This window comes from Lycium barbarum, chromosome 4 (genome assembly GCF_019175385.1).
Source record: "Lycium barbarum isolate Lr01 chromosome 4, ASM1917538v2, whole genome shotgun sequence".
NCBI classification, from domain to species: Eukaryota; Viridiplantae; Streptophyta; class Magnoliopsida; order Solanales; family Solanaceae; genus Lycium; species Lycium barbarum.
The window spans coordinates 12856874-12871861 of NC_083340.1; the positions used below are offsets into that span (position 1 = coordinate 12856874).

Consider the following 14988-nt stretch of genomic DNA (forward strand, 5'->3'; position numbering starts at 1 on the left):
TTAATATTTTTTTTTGTGTCATCTTTTTCCCAACAATCATATTTTGTATCTTATGCTAAAGTTATTAAATTTTAATTTAGCAAGACAAATATCTCCCTCGCCTTTCTTTTCTTGTAATGTTGTTTATATAACAAATTCATAATCTGAAAAAGAAAATACAAATTCTGATCCATAAAGAGTTTTATATAAATCGTATTGAATTTGAAGCAAAAAAAAAGTCAGGAATACATTTGATATCTTGATCGTTTTATAATAAAATTTTCAAATCTAAAATTCAAAACGACAAAAAATGAATTTTGATCTCCGTAAGAAATCGAAATATCCCACTCCCAAGAAAAAGAAGAGGAAAAAAAAGGATAATAAGGGTCCGAGAAAGGATCGTACCAAGGGGCGTGATGTAGATAGGTCTACCTTGATGCAAACATTAGTGACTGCTTCCATGCTTTCACGGCTCGAACACGTGACCTATAAGTTACACGAAGACAACTTTACAATTGCTCCAAGACTCTCCTCCCAAATATAAAAAAAGTAAAATGAAAAAAAAAAGGGTTTTACACATATATGTATTGAAGTCAGATTAAATTCAAATTTGCACCGAAAAAATTCATATTAGAGATAAAACATTTTCTAACAAAAGTTATTCTATATCTACAACTCAAACCGAAACATCTAGTTAATAAGGTGAGAGAGTATTTATCACTCTAACACGAATCACAACACTTGTTGATAAATTATTTTACAAATATTAATATTAGTATCCTCGTTACCTAAAAAAAAAAAAACAAAAAGGAAGGAGTGCCCTTGCATAAGCCATTTTAGCCAGCTAACCTTCTTGGCCTTTTTTTTTTCCTTTTTCCTTTCCTCTAACCAAATATACCTATCTTCGAACCTTCCAGTCTTTCTGATCTCAAATCTTCCATTATTCTGCCTTTCTTGTAAGTATTTTTTCAACCCATTTATCTAAATTTTCTTTTTTGTATAAGCTTAATTGATGATCCCAATTTTTGGTATATAGTAATTAAATTTTCAAGATTCTTGCACCAAGAGTTTTAATTTCATGTTAATTCTAACCCCTTTTAATTGTTTTCCCAGATCCATAAATAATCAAGATTTCATATTTATCTTAATTGAATATGAATATTCCCTGTTTGAATTATCTTGATAGCCCCTTTAAAGCTGGTTTATGTTTTGTTAAATATGATTATGCATATGTATTAGTGTTTTTTTATGTCTTTTTTGTGTAAAGTTTAGATTTTTATGTGTTTTTGGATAAACTGAAGTATTGATGAGTGGGTTTGTGTATGTTGGTATTTTAGGGAATTTGATGAAATAGCTGAAAACTTTCAAAAGGAGCTGTTGTTTTAAAAGGGTTTGTGAAGGAACAGTAGAAAATGGCGTGTAAAGGTTTTTGGGAGTGTTTGTTGAAGCTCTTGAACTTCTTGTTGACCCTTGTTGGTTTGGCAATGGTGGGGTATGGTATTTATTTATTTGTTGAGTACAAAAATCATTCGTCCTCCGGGGATGATGATTACCCAGTTGCGCCACCTACAAGGTCTGAAGTGTTAGAGTTCGGTCGACCTATGCTGATGGCTGTATCGTTGGCTGGAAACATCTTTGATAAACTTCCGAAACCTTGGTATGAATACCCTTTTCGCATTACTGCTTATTTAATTTGATTGTGAAGTTGTATTGCAAACCGTATTTGCTATTTGGTAATGTTGTGTTCGCGTTAACGTTTGATAACGTCCAAATCCACTCCTCAAAGAGAAAGTGTACACGGTCGTCGCAATATAATTTATCCAACTATGAGTCGGGGTCGATCCCACAGGGAACAATATACTAGGCGATTTAAACAAGTAAAGAATTATCACCAACTAAGCTAAGACAAACACTTTTTCAATATTTGGTTTTTGATTTAAAAACTAATAAAGATAAAACTAACTAGAAAGCAGGTAAAATAATCAATGGCCACAAGTTTGGATACAAAGGAAATTACACTCAAGTAACGATCCAATGTATTTCATGATTTTACAACTAAGAGCGGGTTTATGTTAATAGATAATGATTTCTAAAATCTCATTTAAAGTCTTCCAATCAAATCAATGAATTTCACTCTAAGCTTTTCCAAGCCTTAGAGTGTGATATTAGGCACAATCAATTTAACCTCAAGTAACTATCCTCTTCCGAGCTCTAGTTATTAGATGGGTTTAATAACTCAAATTTTTGCTATTAACTCTTTTCCTAACCTCTACTTTCTTTTGCAAGCAAAGTATGGGTAGTTAGGCACGAATAATGTTGTACACCATTAAAGGACATTAAAGCTTGAAGAGTTAATAGAGAAACAATAAACCCACTTCATTAGAAATAAAAATCATTCAATACATAAGCATAACAAGAGTTTCATCCAACACTTGATAATGAATAATATCATAAACAAGATTCAAGTGAAAGAAGAAAATACTACACACTTAAATATTCAATACAAAACAAGGAATTGAAGAAAGGTTTAAGAAATATCTCATTAAGGTGCTCCAATGTTCTCCTCCAATGGTGTAGATGAAACTCTAGCCTCCAAGCTTGTATGAAAATGGCCAAAGATAATGTTTTACAAACCCTAAAAGAGTATTTATAACATTCAAAAAAGGGAACAAATTGTGGACAAAAATGCCCTGCGTGCACAACATGCTGCAGCAAGTGCCACTCGCAGATGCTGCATGCACGACATGCTGCTCGCATGCACAACATGCTGCTCGCATGCACAACATGGTGCAGCAAGTGCTGCTCGCAGATGCTGCATGCACAACATGGTGCAGCAAGTGCTGCTCGCATGCACAACATGGTGCAGCAAGTGCTGCTCGCATGCACAACATGCTGCAGCAAGTGCTGCTAGCATGTGCTGCCAGAAAGTGCTGCTTGTTCTATTTTTGCTCTATTTTGCTCCATTTTGCTCCGTTATGCTCTCCGGGCATCTTATCCTACAAAACGACATAAATACACAAAAAGTAACAACAAAAGTGCTTGAAGAGTTACAAAAGCTTAAGAAATTAGCATCGAACATCCCGTAATTTCACGGCACATCAACGTTTATCTTATTTGATTGTTTCGTGCTACCCTAGAAGTTGCCTTTGAGATGATTGTGAAGTTGTATTGGTAATGTTGTGTACTTGTTAGCTAGTTTTTCTATTGTTTTTTAGAGGAATGTCACAGTTAAAAAGGATAAGGGCAAAAAACTTAGAGACTTAAAAGATAAAATCAGTTGCATTTCTGATTACGAAAATTGAGAAATTTCTCTTCCACAAAGGAGAGTATGGTTCATTTAGATGAAATAACGTGAACTGAATTTGGGAAGCATCTCTTGCTTTCTGTAAGGATCTCTATATCTTCTTACTTTGTTTTATGAGAAAATGCCATTGTTGATCTCCATTTCTAAGCATTGGGTTTGTTTCTTTTTATACTTTGTGCGTATCAATGGGATTTGTTTCTCCTTATTGATCTACAAGTGCATATTACTTCCTTTTTGTCTTTCTTCATGGCAAGTATAACAAATTTCCATGCCTCCATGCTTGCTCCATCCGTTATCTCTTTGTGCTTTCGCCAAAATGAATAGTGCGGGAGATAGTGGATCCCTTCCGTCAGCTCTTTAGAGCTGTCAAAGAAACCAGTTGGAATCCCGTTTATCAGTACTAAGAATTTCACCGTTGATAGACAAAACCCTTTTCACTTTCTCTTTCTTAAAGAAAGTTTCTTTTTTTCCTTCCGAACACATCTTGTATCATTACAAATTCCAACAAATCCCAATTGACGTGATCGCAAGCATTTCCGAAGCCCAACCTGCACAAAATTCCTGTAGCTCATTCCTTTCTTCTAGAGTCCAACCCCTTATATGAGACAAGTGTTGTGTCTAAAATTTGCTTGCTTTTTACTACTCCCTCCGTTTCAATTTATGTGAACCCATTTGACTGGGCACGGAATTTAAGAAAGTAGAGAAGACTTTTAAACTTGTGGTGTTAAATGAGTCACATAGTATATGTGTGACTATAAATCATTGCATAAAGGTAAATTGTTTCTAAATATAGAAAGAGGTCATTCTTTTTGGCACGGACAAATAAGGAAATAGGTTCCCATAAATCGAAACAGAGGGAGTATGTTCTGGGAGGTTACTATGTCATCTACTAAATTAAAAAGTATCTTTGCAATAATCTAATATATGCTTTCCACTAGACTAATATGTTTGTAGTCCTTAGTATTTTCTGCACCACCCTTCTTGGTATGATTACTATATGAGAGGAGGTGGTGCTCTCAAAAAATTTCAGTCTCATGAAAACCCTGAATCGTCGCTACAAGATCTTGACCATGTCCAAGCACTGTTAAAATAAGGGTAAAGTAAAGCTGTTAGGTTCTACTTTATCTCCTCTATAAGTCTCAAGTGCTTACCGCACTTCCTTTTTCGAGACCATGTCCAAACACTGGACCATTCCTATCTTCGCTGTTGTCTGGCTAAATTCTTACTTGCCAAGTCGAGGCCTCTACAACAGATAATTGTGTACAGAAATTCATAATTGCGTCTTCCACCCATTTCCTTCCATTGTGATTGATTATCCCACTTCTATTTTTCTACAAAGTTTCTCCTTTTATTCACTATAACCTGTAGTAGGAGAACTTGTATCGCAATCCCCTTCCTTCAACCGTAATACCCTAGACTTTTGTCTCCGACTAATTTCTTGTACTATAGCCATTAAAGTTAGCTCTTTCATATTTCCTCATTTTTAGTGATCATCTAGTTCCAACCCCCTCCCTTCCTTCTGTCCCCCAACTGTTCATCAAATCTGACATCTCAACTTACCTATAAAAAAGAAAAACTAACATCTCGACTTTTCTACACTTCCAGGTACGTCCTGATTCCATTGGCTACGACCCCTTTTACATTTCTTCGTTTCTTTACATGGTTGAACTAAAGATTTTCTTGAACCTGGTAACTGCGCCACTGTCTCACCTATTTGCCAAAAAAGTGGTTGATATTATCATATTTAACAGGTACTTGTAGTCTTCTTAGTTTTGCTGTTTCTAATAGAATAGGCAAATGATCTGAAGCAAGTTTGGCCATGAAAATTGAGAAATTTGAAAAAGTAGTTTTTGTTTCAAAGTTAAAAATGGTATTTGGAAATTGGAGTTGCGTTTGGCCATGAATACAAATTGAAGTTGCTTTTGAATTTTTGTGAGTGATGTGGAGTGAAAAAAGTGAAAACAGTTTTTTTTTTTTTTTTTTCAAATTCTAGAATTCAACTCCAGAAAAAAGTAAAGTATATTCATGGCCAAACGGCCACTAAGATTCTGTCTAATCTAGTTTAGATCTTGACTTCGACCCCTTGATTTGGACGATGCAAACCTATTACCAATCAACAGAAGATCTAATAAGTAATCCAATTGTGACTGTGCACAATGAGTAGTTACATGCATGTGTTTAGCAAATAGATTCAAGTCACTTCAAAATTATGATTATCAATAAAAGCTTCGATAACTCCTCCATTACTCTAGAGAAAAAATCACACCCCATCTTTTTCCCTAGGAACCCTGTCGAGTTAAAAAAAAAAAAAAATTGAATCTCCCAAAGTAGTCTTCAACTGGACAAAAATTTTGAGAGTTCATTCTATAACTTCCGCTTTGATCCCTCACCCACTAGCTTGTACATCTCTCCTTTACCTCACTTCATGTTGCTTCCTATTCTTGAATCGTGAAGCAATTATCCAACATTTCCATCTTTCTTTCATCCCATACTATAATGATCCGTCCTACATTTTCATTAACGTTTACGATTGTGTCGTATTAACTCATCTCTCTTTACATGCACTCCTAACCATTTTAGTCATGGTCCCAATCTAACCAAACCTGCCCACACTCTCTTAAACGCCACTTTGATGATATCCCTTTTTCTACCTTATACCAATAGGAAATAGATTTCCTCTGCTTCTGTGCTTCTCGTATTCAAGGATTTTAGATCTCTAACATCTAAAGTGGGCAGAGTTGGGGTATTCACGCTGGAATATGAACTGCAAACTTCTCTCTCCATCTTCAGTGTCTTGACTAAGTACGCAAGGTTTATAGCCGTCCCTTGATAAGCTTCAAACTCTACTCTTCATGTCAGGAATAACGGTCACTTGGAATTTAGGACTTTGTTATACTTACCCCACCCCCCTCCCCCTCCTCTCTCCACTTTTCAGATTTCGGTGGTGTTATTGGGTAGGGGTTTGTTTTGTATTGGGAAATTTAGTTTTTGTGCAAATGATTGAGACTTTTTTCCTCAAGGAAGTAGCATGCCCCTGTTGTACTTTATTTAAGGAGCAACTATAAACCGAACTATGTTGAAGAAGTCATATAATGAATTTTCAATTCTGTGTACATTGTTTTTGTTGATTTTAGCTTAGTTTGGATTAAATTATGTTCCTAACAAAAAGGAAAAATTGCCTTCGACTTCATAAGTCAAAATTTTAATATTTTAAAAAGGATAAGAAGGATAAGGAACAATTATTATATTTAATACTTCCATAGTTTTTTGGTTGGAAGTATTTATTTAGTCATGACTAACAACAACAACAACAACAACATACCCCGTGAAATCCCACAAAGTGGGGTCTAGGGAGGGTAAAGTGAAACGCAGACCTTACCCCTACCTTGGGAAGTAGAGAGGTTTCCGGTAGACTCTTGGCACAAGGACAACCAATTCAAAGCAGTACGAAAAAGAAGATAACGGGAGCAAATAAACCTTGACAAAACACTAATAAAAACATGATAGAGCAGTCCGGATAAAAAGGAACAGTAACAACAACAACTAGCCCAGTAGAATCCCACCATGTGGGGTCTGGAGAGGGTAGAGTGTACGCAGACCTAACCCCCACCTTGAAAGGTAGGGCTGCTGTTTCCGGAAGACCCTCGGCTCAAGAGAGGAAAACAAGACAAAAGGTCAGATAGGGCCAAGCATATCAAAAACAATATGAAAACAAGGAATAACGAAAGCGAGAAAGTCATGGTAGAACAGTCCAGAAAGAAAGGAGCAAATTAATACGATAATCGAAGTACCAGAAAGATCAGATAATCGCAAAGATCAAAGGACAAGAAACTACAAGAGTAATACTACGACTACTAGTATTTCGCGTGACAACGCTCAACTACCTACTAGCCTTCTACCCCTCCTATCTAAGGTTATGTCCTCGTTAAGCTAGAACTGCGCGATGTCCTGTTTAATCATCTCTCCCCAATACTTCTTCGGTCTACCTCGACCTTTCCTGAAACCGTCCATAGCCAACCTCTTCACACATTCACACTGGGGCAACCGTGTTATCTTCTATTCACATGCCTAAACCATCTCAGCCTTGCTTTCCACATCTTGTCCTCCACCGAGGCCACTCCCACCTTGTCCCGGATATCTTCATTTCTAATCTTATCTCTCCTAGCATGCCCACACATCCATCGCAACATCCTCATCTCCGCAACTTTCATCTTTTGAAATGAAGATATCTGGGACCCTTTTGAGATTATTGACGGCTTAAATGTTTCTTATCTGGGGGGATGGATTAGTCAGTTGTGCTGCAATTTTTTAAAAATGATAACCAATTATTTTTGTTTTACTCTTTCTGCTGATAAGTTTGAGAAAACTTGCCTTTTTTTTTTTTTTTTTTTTTTTGAGGAAGGTAACAATCTTGTATGTATTGCAAAAGGCAGCACTTGGGTAGTGCTGAAAAGGGTACTTACATGCTCATATAAGAGACAAAAGGAAACAGTCCAGATATTACAATTTGCCAGTTAGGTCTATCAAATCCCCTGCATCCCCCAAAAGATGGTGCTTACACCAAAAATAGAAAAGACTAAGGCACTTCATCCTAGTTTTGTGTATGGAATTGCTTGTATTCTCAAAGACTCTTGAGTTTCTTTCTTCCCATACTATTCTTTCTTCCCATACTATCCACCATATGCAGGCTGGTATCAATTGCCACCAGTTTTCACTTCCATGTCTTTTCCCAATCTCCCTCCAGTTACTAAGTTGATCAAAAGTGGTTTTGGGCATGACCCAACTGATACCTAGGATACAAAAGAACATGTTCCACGGATTTGTTGTTGTCGTGCAATGAATGAATAAATGTTCATTGGTCTCCCCATCCAGTCCACATAAAGAGCATATAGAACAAATCTGGAAACCTCTTCTCTGTAGTTTCTCATGTGTTAAACATGCTCTCCTAACCACAAGCCATGTAAAACAAGAGACCTTGGGAGGAATCTTGACTTTCCATGTGAGTTTCCAGGGCCCCAACACTGTTATGAAGGTATTATGATTCAGATTCCAGTACGCAGATTTAACAGTGAAAATTTCTTTGCTATTGAGCTTCCAACTTGGCTTATCAGTGATTTTGGGGGTGATCTTGAAAGCTTCCAGAGTCTGTAGCAAGTTTGCTACTTTATATCAATTTCCCTGTCATTTAGAGCTCTCCTAAAAATCAAGTTCCATCTTAAAAATCAGGTTCCATCCATGTTGCTCCCATATCTGGTTAAACTTTGCTTGTTGTTACAAACTGGTGAGTAAAGTTCAGGAAAGTGGTTCTTTAGGGGGCTTTGGCGTGTCCAAATATCATTCCAGAAATCAGTTTTTTAACCATTCCCAACCTTGATGCATATGTGTTTATTAAAAGTTGGCCATTGATTCCTGATTGTTCTCCATAAGCGGGTACCATAAGGGGATGTGACTACTTGTGTTGTCCATTGCCTTGTCATACCATACTTTTGGGAGATGAACTTTCTCCAGATTGTGTTGTCTTCAAAATTGAATCTCCATAACCATTTTTGGAGCAGACTCTGATAGTGGAATCTGAGATTTCTAATGCCCAAACCTCCTTGCTTCTTGTTGAGAGTTACTTTCTCCCATTTCACCAGGTTCTTGCTTCTTCTGTCGTTGTTGCCTTGCCAAAGAAAATCTCTTCTCAGCTTATCAATTTTTTCTTCCACACTCAACAGGAATAGGAAACAAACCCATCATATAAGTTGGAAGGGCATCAAGTACTGAACTGATTAGAGTTAATCTACCCCCTAATGACTAATAATGGCTTTTCCATCTTGCTAGTTTTTTGTCACATCTTTCAATGACCTCATTCCAAATCTCCACAGATTTGCTCTTGGCACCAAGTGGCATTCCTAGGTATCTAGTTGGTAGAGATCCCAACTGACAGCCTAGGTTTCTAGCTAGTGTAGTGAGCCCAACAACCTGATTAACTCGATAGAGACAACTCTTACTCCAATTTATGTGTAGGCCAGAGAGGGCTTCAAATATGGTGAGAATGGCTCTGAGATGCCTTATTTGAATCACTTCAGCATCACAAAAAATTAAAGAGTCATCAGCATACAGTAGGTGGGTAATCTCCAGAATGTTGCCAGGATTTTTCAAGGAACCAAAACCCTTAATCCATGTGTTGGAGTTGGCAGTTCTTAACATGTGGTTGAGTCCCTCCATTGCTAGTAAAAAGAGAAAAGGAGATAGAGGATCCCCTTGTCTTAACCCCCTACTCGACTGAAAGAAACCTTCATGGCTTCCATTGATTATTACTGAAAACCTTGAGGTTGAAATGCAAAAAGATATCCAGTTTATCCATTTTCCTCCAAATCCATATCCCTTAAAATCTTCAGAAGAAAAGACCAGTTTAACATGATCAAAAGCCTTTTCAACATCAAATTTACATAAGATGCCAGGTCTGTTTTGTTTAGCCCTGGAATCTACCAACTCATTAGCTAGCAAGGCTGCATCTAGGATCTGCCTCCCTTTAATGGAAGCCAATTGATGATCATTGACCAATTTCTCCATGACAGTTTTTAGCCTTTCTGTAATGAGTTTGGAGATGATTTTGTAAACTCCTCCTATTAGGCTTATAGGTCTCTAATCCTTCAACTCTTCAGCTCCATTCTTCTTTGGGATTAAAGCAATGAAAGTGGCATTTAGGGATCTCTCAAAATATTCCTTTTGGTGAAAGTTATGGATAGTCTGCATCATATCTTCTTTGATAGTGTCCCAACCTGTTTTAAAGAAACCCATAGAAAAACCATCGGGACCTGGAGCCTTGTGCAGAGTACTTTGCTTTATCTGTAATACTTCAGCTTCAGAAAAAGGTCTTTGTAACCATGATTGTTCTTCTTGAGAGATCTTTGGGCAACCTATGTAATCAAAACTTGGCCTCCAAGTTTTGAGAAAAGGACCAAAATCATCCATAATGTTTGGGTTTGGATCAAAATCATACATATTCTTTCACATGGTGCACTAATAGTACATTATGTTTGCATAAGTGATGCACTTTTAGTCACAATCCCAAATAAATTTGATGGAAAAGAACAAAAATGCCCCTGAACTTTTAGAAAAGGTATAAAAATACCCTTTATTCATCTATTTTGCTAAAACTACCCCTCAATTCAACTTTTTGGCTCATTTATTCCCCTTGACTAACGGACAACACTAATTTTTTTTTTTTTAAAAAAATAAATTAAATTGCACATGACATTTTATTACTGAAAAATTGATTTATTCTTTTAAAAAGAAATCTGAAAAATCGTTATTTGTAGAATAAGGAAAAATAATTTTTCAACATCCATTTCTTTTAAAAAAACAAATGTAGTAAGCCTTTTATATATATATATATATATATAAAAAAAAAAAACAGAATTGGATTTTCATTAAAACATGTGGAATTTTTTTAAGTTTGGAAAAAAAAATTTATCGGGTGGAAACCCCATTTTTTTTTTTAGAAAATTCAATTTTTAAATCTGAAAAACTGATTGTTTTTTTAAGTAAAATGTGCAAAACTAATACTCCATAATTTTCTTCTAGATTTAAAAAAAGATAGTTTTCTGATTTTTTTTTAAACACAGTTTTTCCATAAAAAATTTAATTTTTTCAGATTTTTATAAAAATCCAATTTTTCACATTTTGAAAAGAAAAAAAATTAGTGTTGTCCGTTAGTCAAGGTTTTACTCGTTAAAAAAAAGTTTTCCAAATTTAAAAAAATTCCAAGGTTTCAGATTTCTTTTTAAAAGAATAAATCAATTTTTCAGTAATAAAATGTCATGTGCAATTTAATTTAATTTTTTTTTTTAAAAAAATAGTGTTGTCCGTTAGTCAAGGGGAATAAATGAGCCAAAAAGTTGAATTGAGGGGTAGTTTTAGCAAAATAGATGAATAAAGGGTATTTTTATACCTTTTCTAAAAGTTCAGGGGCATTTTTGTTCTTTTCCGTCAAATTTATTTGGGATTGTGACTAAAAGTGCACCACTTATGCAAACATAATGTACTATTAGTGCACCATGTGAAAGAATATGTATGATTTTGATCCAAACCCAAACATTATGGATGATTTTGGTCCTTTTCTCTCCAAGTTTTTGTTTCAGAATATAGGTTCTTATAGAAATCCACCGTAGCCCTCTTAATGTTACCAGGATTTGTCACTGCTTCTACTCTGACAACCTATCAATAGTATTATACCTCTTGTGTGCTGTTGCCATTAAGCGAGGCTGAGATGGTTTGGGCATGTGATGCGGAGAGATGAAAATGCCCCAGTGCGGAGGTGCGAGAGGTTGGCCAGTGACGGCTTCAGAAGAGGTAGAGGTAGGCCGAAGAAGTATTGGGGGGAAGTGATTAGACAGGACATGGCGCATTTCCTGCTTACGGAGGACATGACCTTAGATATGAGGGTATGGAGGACTCATATTAGGGTAGAAGGATAGTAGGTAGTCGCGTTTATCCTCCCTTGAGAGTAGTTATGTTGTTGTATAGTTTCTTGTCTCTTCATTTCTGCGAGTTTCTGCGAGTATCTGTTGGTTTATAATGGCTTATTTACCTTCATTGTTTTCATTTTCATAGTTATTTATAGCAGTTAATTCTCCTTTTACCATGACTTTCTTGCTTTGTTATTCCTTGCTTTCATATTGTTTTCGATACGCTTGATCATATCTAACCTTTTGTCTTGTCTTGTCTTTCTTTCTCTCCTCTCTTGAGCCGAGGGTCTTTCGGAAACAACCGCCCTACCTTTCAAGGTGGGGGTTAGGTCTGCGTACACTCTACCCTCCCCAGACCCCACATAGTGGGATTATACTGGGCTTGTTGTTGTTGTTGTTGTTGTTGTTGTGTGCTGTTGCCATTCTCTTCCTGAAAACTTGCATTTTTATTTTTTTTGAAGAAAGTATATGCAAAGGTTGAATTGGCTGTTTCCTAGGTGTAGAATGAAAGAAACGTGGAAGTACAATTTAAGAAAATGAACTGTATATGGTCTGCACCTGTTTGTTTGCGTCCATTATTACATTATAAACAGAGACCAAGAACCTTTTTGTCATTTAATATGGCTTAGTTTTGTGTGGGTTTGAATTCTCAGAACTTGAGTACATGATTTATAAAGATTATAGAGTGACAAGATTATTCTTCCTTTTATTGCTTGGATAAAGTTTTACTGGGAGGGATGACCCATATCTGGTATTCTGCTGCCAATCCAATATTTGGATAAGAAATATATTTTCCCTCAATGTTCAGTTGGTCGCATTTGAACGTGTTCTCCAGAAAACTAATTTGACTTATTTGTTATGTTGCAGGTTCATATATTTGTTTATTGGTATTGGAGCAGTTCTTGTAATTGTATCTTGTTGTGGTTGCATCGGAGCGGCAACAAGGAACGGTTGCTGCCTGAGTTTTGTATCCTTATCATTTGTTCAGTCTTCATGATTTATTATTTGTGGAAAACCTAATATATTTTTGAGGCGATATACTTCTTTCAGCAATAAGTAGAAATGATAGACGTTATGATCAATAGGAACATTTTCTTTAAGATTTTCGAAATCTTACTTCAATAACTTCCAATTTTGTTTTCCTATTAATCGCCTTTGCAGTTTCTCCTCTTACCTTTGTTGCACTACACTCCCCTGAACCCTTATTTCCAATAGGCGTTTTGGACTTTTAGACTGTCCAAGTTACTAGAGTTTTCATCTGATTTCTCTTCTCAGTCTTCTACGAAGCATATTTTTGGCTCCTTAACTAGAAACAGTACTCTGCATTGATTTTCTTGGTGATCTTGATAGAGCTAGCTGCTGCTGGGTTTATATTCTTTGATAAAAGCTGGAGAGAGGTAAGTATTTTCTAACTCACGACTTCACTTTCAAACTATACATTTGTTGTCAGAAAAGTGATGAAAGTCTTTGTCAGGAAATTCCAACTGACAAAACGGGTAACTTTGATGCAATCTATGATTTTCTGGATGGCCACTGGAAGATTATTAAGTGGGTTGCCCTTGGTGCTGTTATTTTGGAGGTGAGGTTAAGAACGATATGTATGATTTTTTGTTCCCAAAAATCATTTGTATTCTCTCAGTATTTCTCAATTTCGGTGTTGACATGAGTTGCAGGCTCTTATATTCTTATTGGCCCTCGTAGTAAGGGCAGCAAACAGACCAGCAGACTATGATAGTGATGATGAGTACATAGGTGGTCCCAGACAACAAATTCGACAGCCACTGATCAACAATAGGCCTCCACCAGCTCCTGCAACCGGTGTCCCTGTTACTGGTGCCGTTGATAATCGTCCAAGTAGAAATGATGCGTGGAGTATGCGTATGAGGGAAAAGGTTTGCTCTCTGTTAATTGCTCTTCTTCCATGTTGATGTGGATCATGTTGTTTAACTTCTTGGTCGACTGCTCGTTACTAACTACAGTGTCTTTTCAGTTACTTTGTACTCATCATGATGATTTTTTTTAAAAATTAGTGCTTTTTTTGTGGTGCTCTATTTCTTTTGACCTTTTTGCGAGACTTCACAGAGATGTTTTTTCTTTTCTTTCGCTAAGTTCTCAAAAAATCCGATCACAGCAAGACCTTTTTGCATCATTCATGACTTTCTTAGGTACGAGAAGATTGAGTTTCCTTTTCAGTTTTTCAAATGAAAGCTTTCTTGTGACAGCATGTGGGATTATTGTTTCAGTTGGTTTGTGGTACATTTTGGTATGGTTTTTATCTCGTTTATAATTTTTTAGTCCCTAATAAAACTATTTCTCTTCTTTATTATGGCGATATATAACATATCAAATAAAAAAATCTCTTTTGAAAATATTTTGACAAGATCTCTCATGGTCAATTTGAGCTACATATCAGCCCAATTTTTGATGGGCTGAGCAAATAAATGGGTGGGTTGGCTGGGTCATGTTTTCATGGGCTAATTTTGCCACTTCTGCTTGCAAGTGTACTTAAATTTTTCGGAGTCTGGTGAAACATCTTTCCCGTTTGATAGTACTGGCTATTAAGTTTTTTTCTGACTTGAATTCTTGAATGGCTGTAACCCAGTATGGGCTCGATACATCGGAGTTCACTTACAACCCGTCGGAGTCGAATAGACATCCGCAAACTGCCGCACAGCCGCAAGAGGAAAGGAAGGGTTGCGCCATAATGTGATGATGGGTCTTTCTTGTAATTTTGGGAGGACTGATGATTGTGCCCGTCTGTGTAATTTAGTCTGGTGTGAAGTGTTTGTTGTCTTTTGTAAGCCTTTTCTCTTTGTGGAGTCTTCTTATGTACAAAACACAGTTTTCGGGATCTTCACTTCTTATGTACATTTTGAAGGATAAGTACTCTTCATGTCCATTCTTTGAAGACTTAACATGATTAGTGACAGTGTGTGGTTCTTGATAGAATCATGTAAAGAAGATGAAAAACTTGGGGGAAGTAGTTGTCTATATCTGGGATATTACCATGTTCTAGATAGTGCCTAAAATATCATATTCCGGTTGCCCTCGGATGGTCATATAGTGGAAGATGTGTTTTAGTGTACATTTGAATTTCAGTCATCATTCTTTTTAAGTTTGTAGTATTAAAGTGAAAATGGCATAATGCAACCATGTACATCAAATCAAAATTGGAATAGAAGTGAACTCTCGTTATGGTGAAGTAATAAGTATGTCGTAACCAATATTCTGTCGAGATATATTTTGAAA

At 36.2% G+C, this 14988-nt stretch overlaps 1 protein-coding gene across 1 annotated transcript; it reads left to right on the forward strand.

Annotated features, from left to right (window-relative positions):
* Positions 1-777: 777 nt before the first annotated feature.
* LOC132635255 (tobamovirus multiplication protein 2A) lies at positions 778-14638 on the forward strand. The gene is made up of 7 exons (XM_060351573.1): positions 778-935; positions 1317-1636; positions 12607-12706; positions 13056-13136; positions 13214-13318; positions 13413-13631; positions 14342-14638. Exons 2-7 carry the CDS (start codon positions 1392-1394, stop codon positions 14447-14449), a joined length of 858 nt encoding a protein of 285 aa, XP_060207556.1. The 5' UTR covers positions 778-935; positions 1317-1391; the 3' UTR covers positions 14450-14638.
* Positions 14639-14988: the final 350 nt, after the last annotated feature.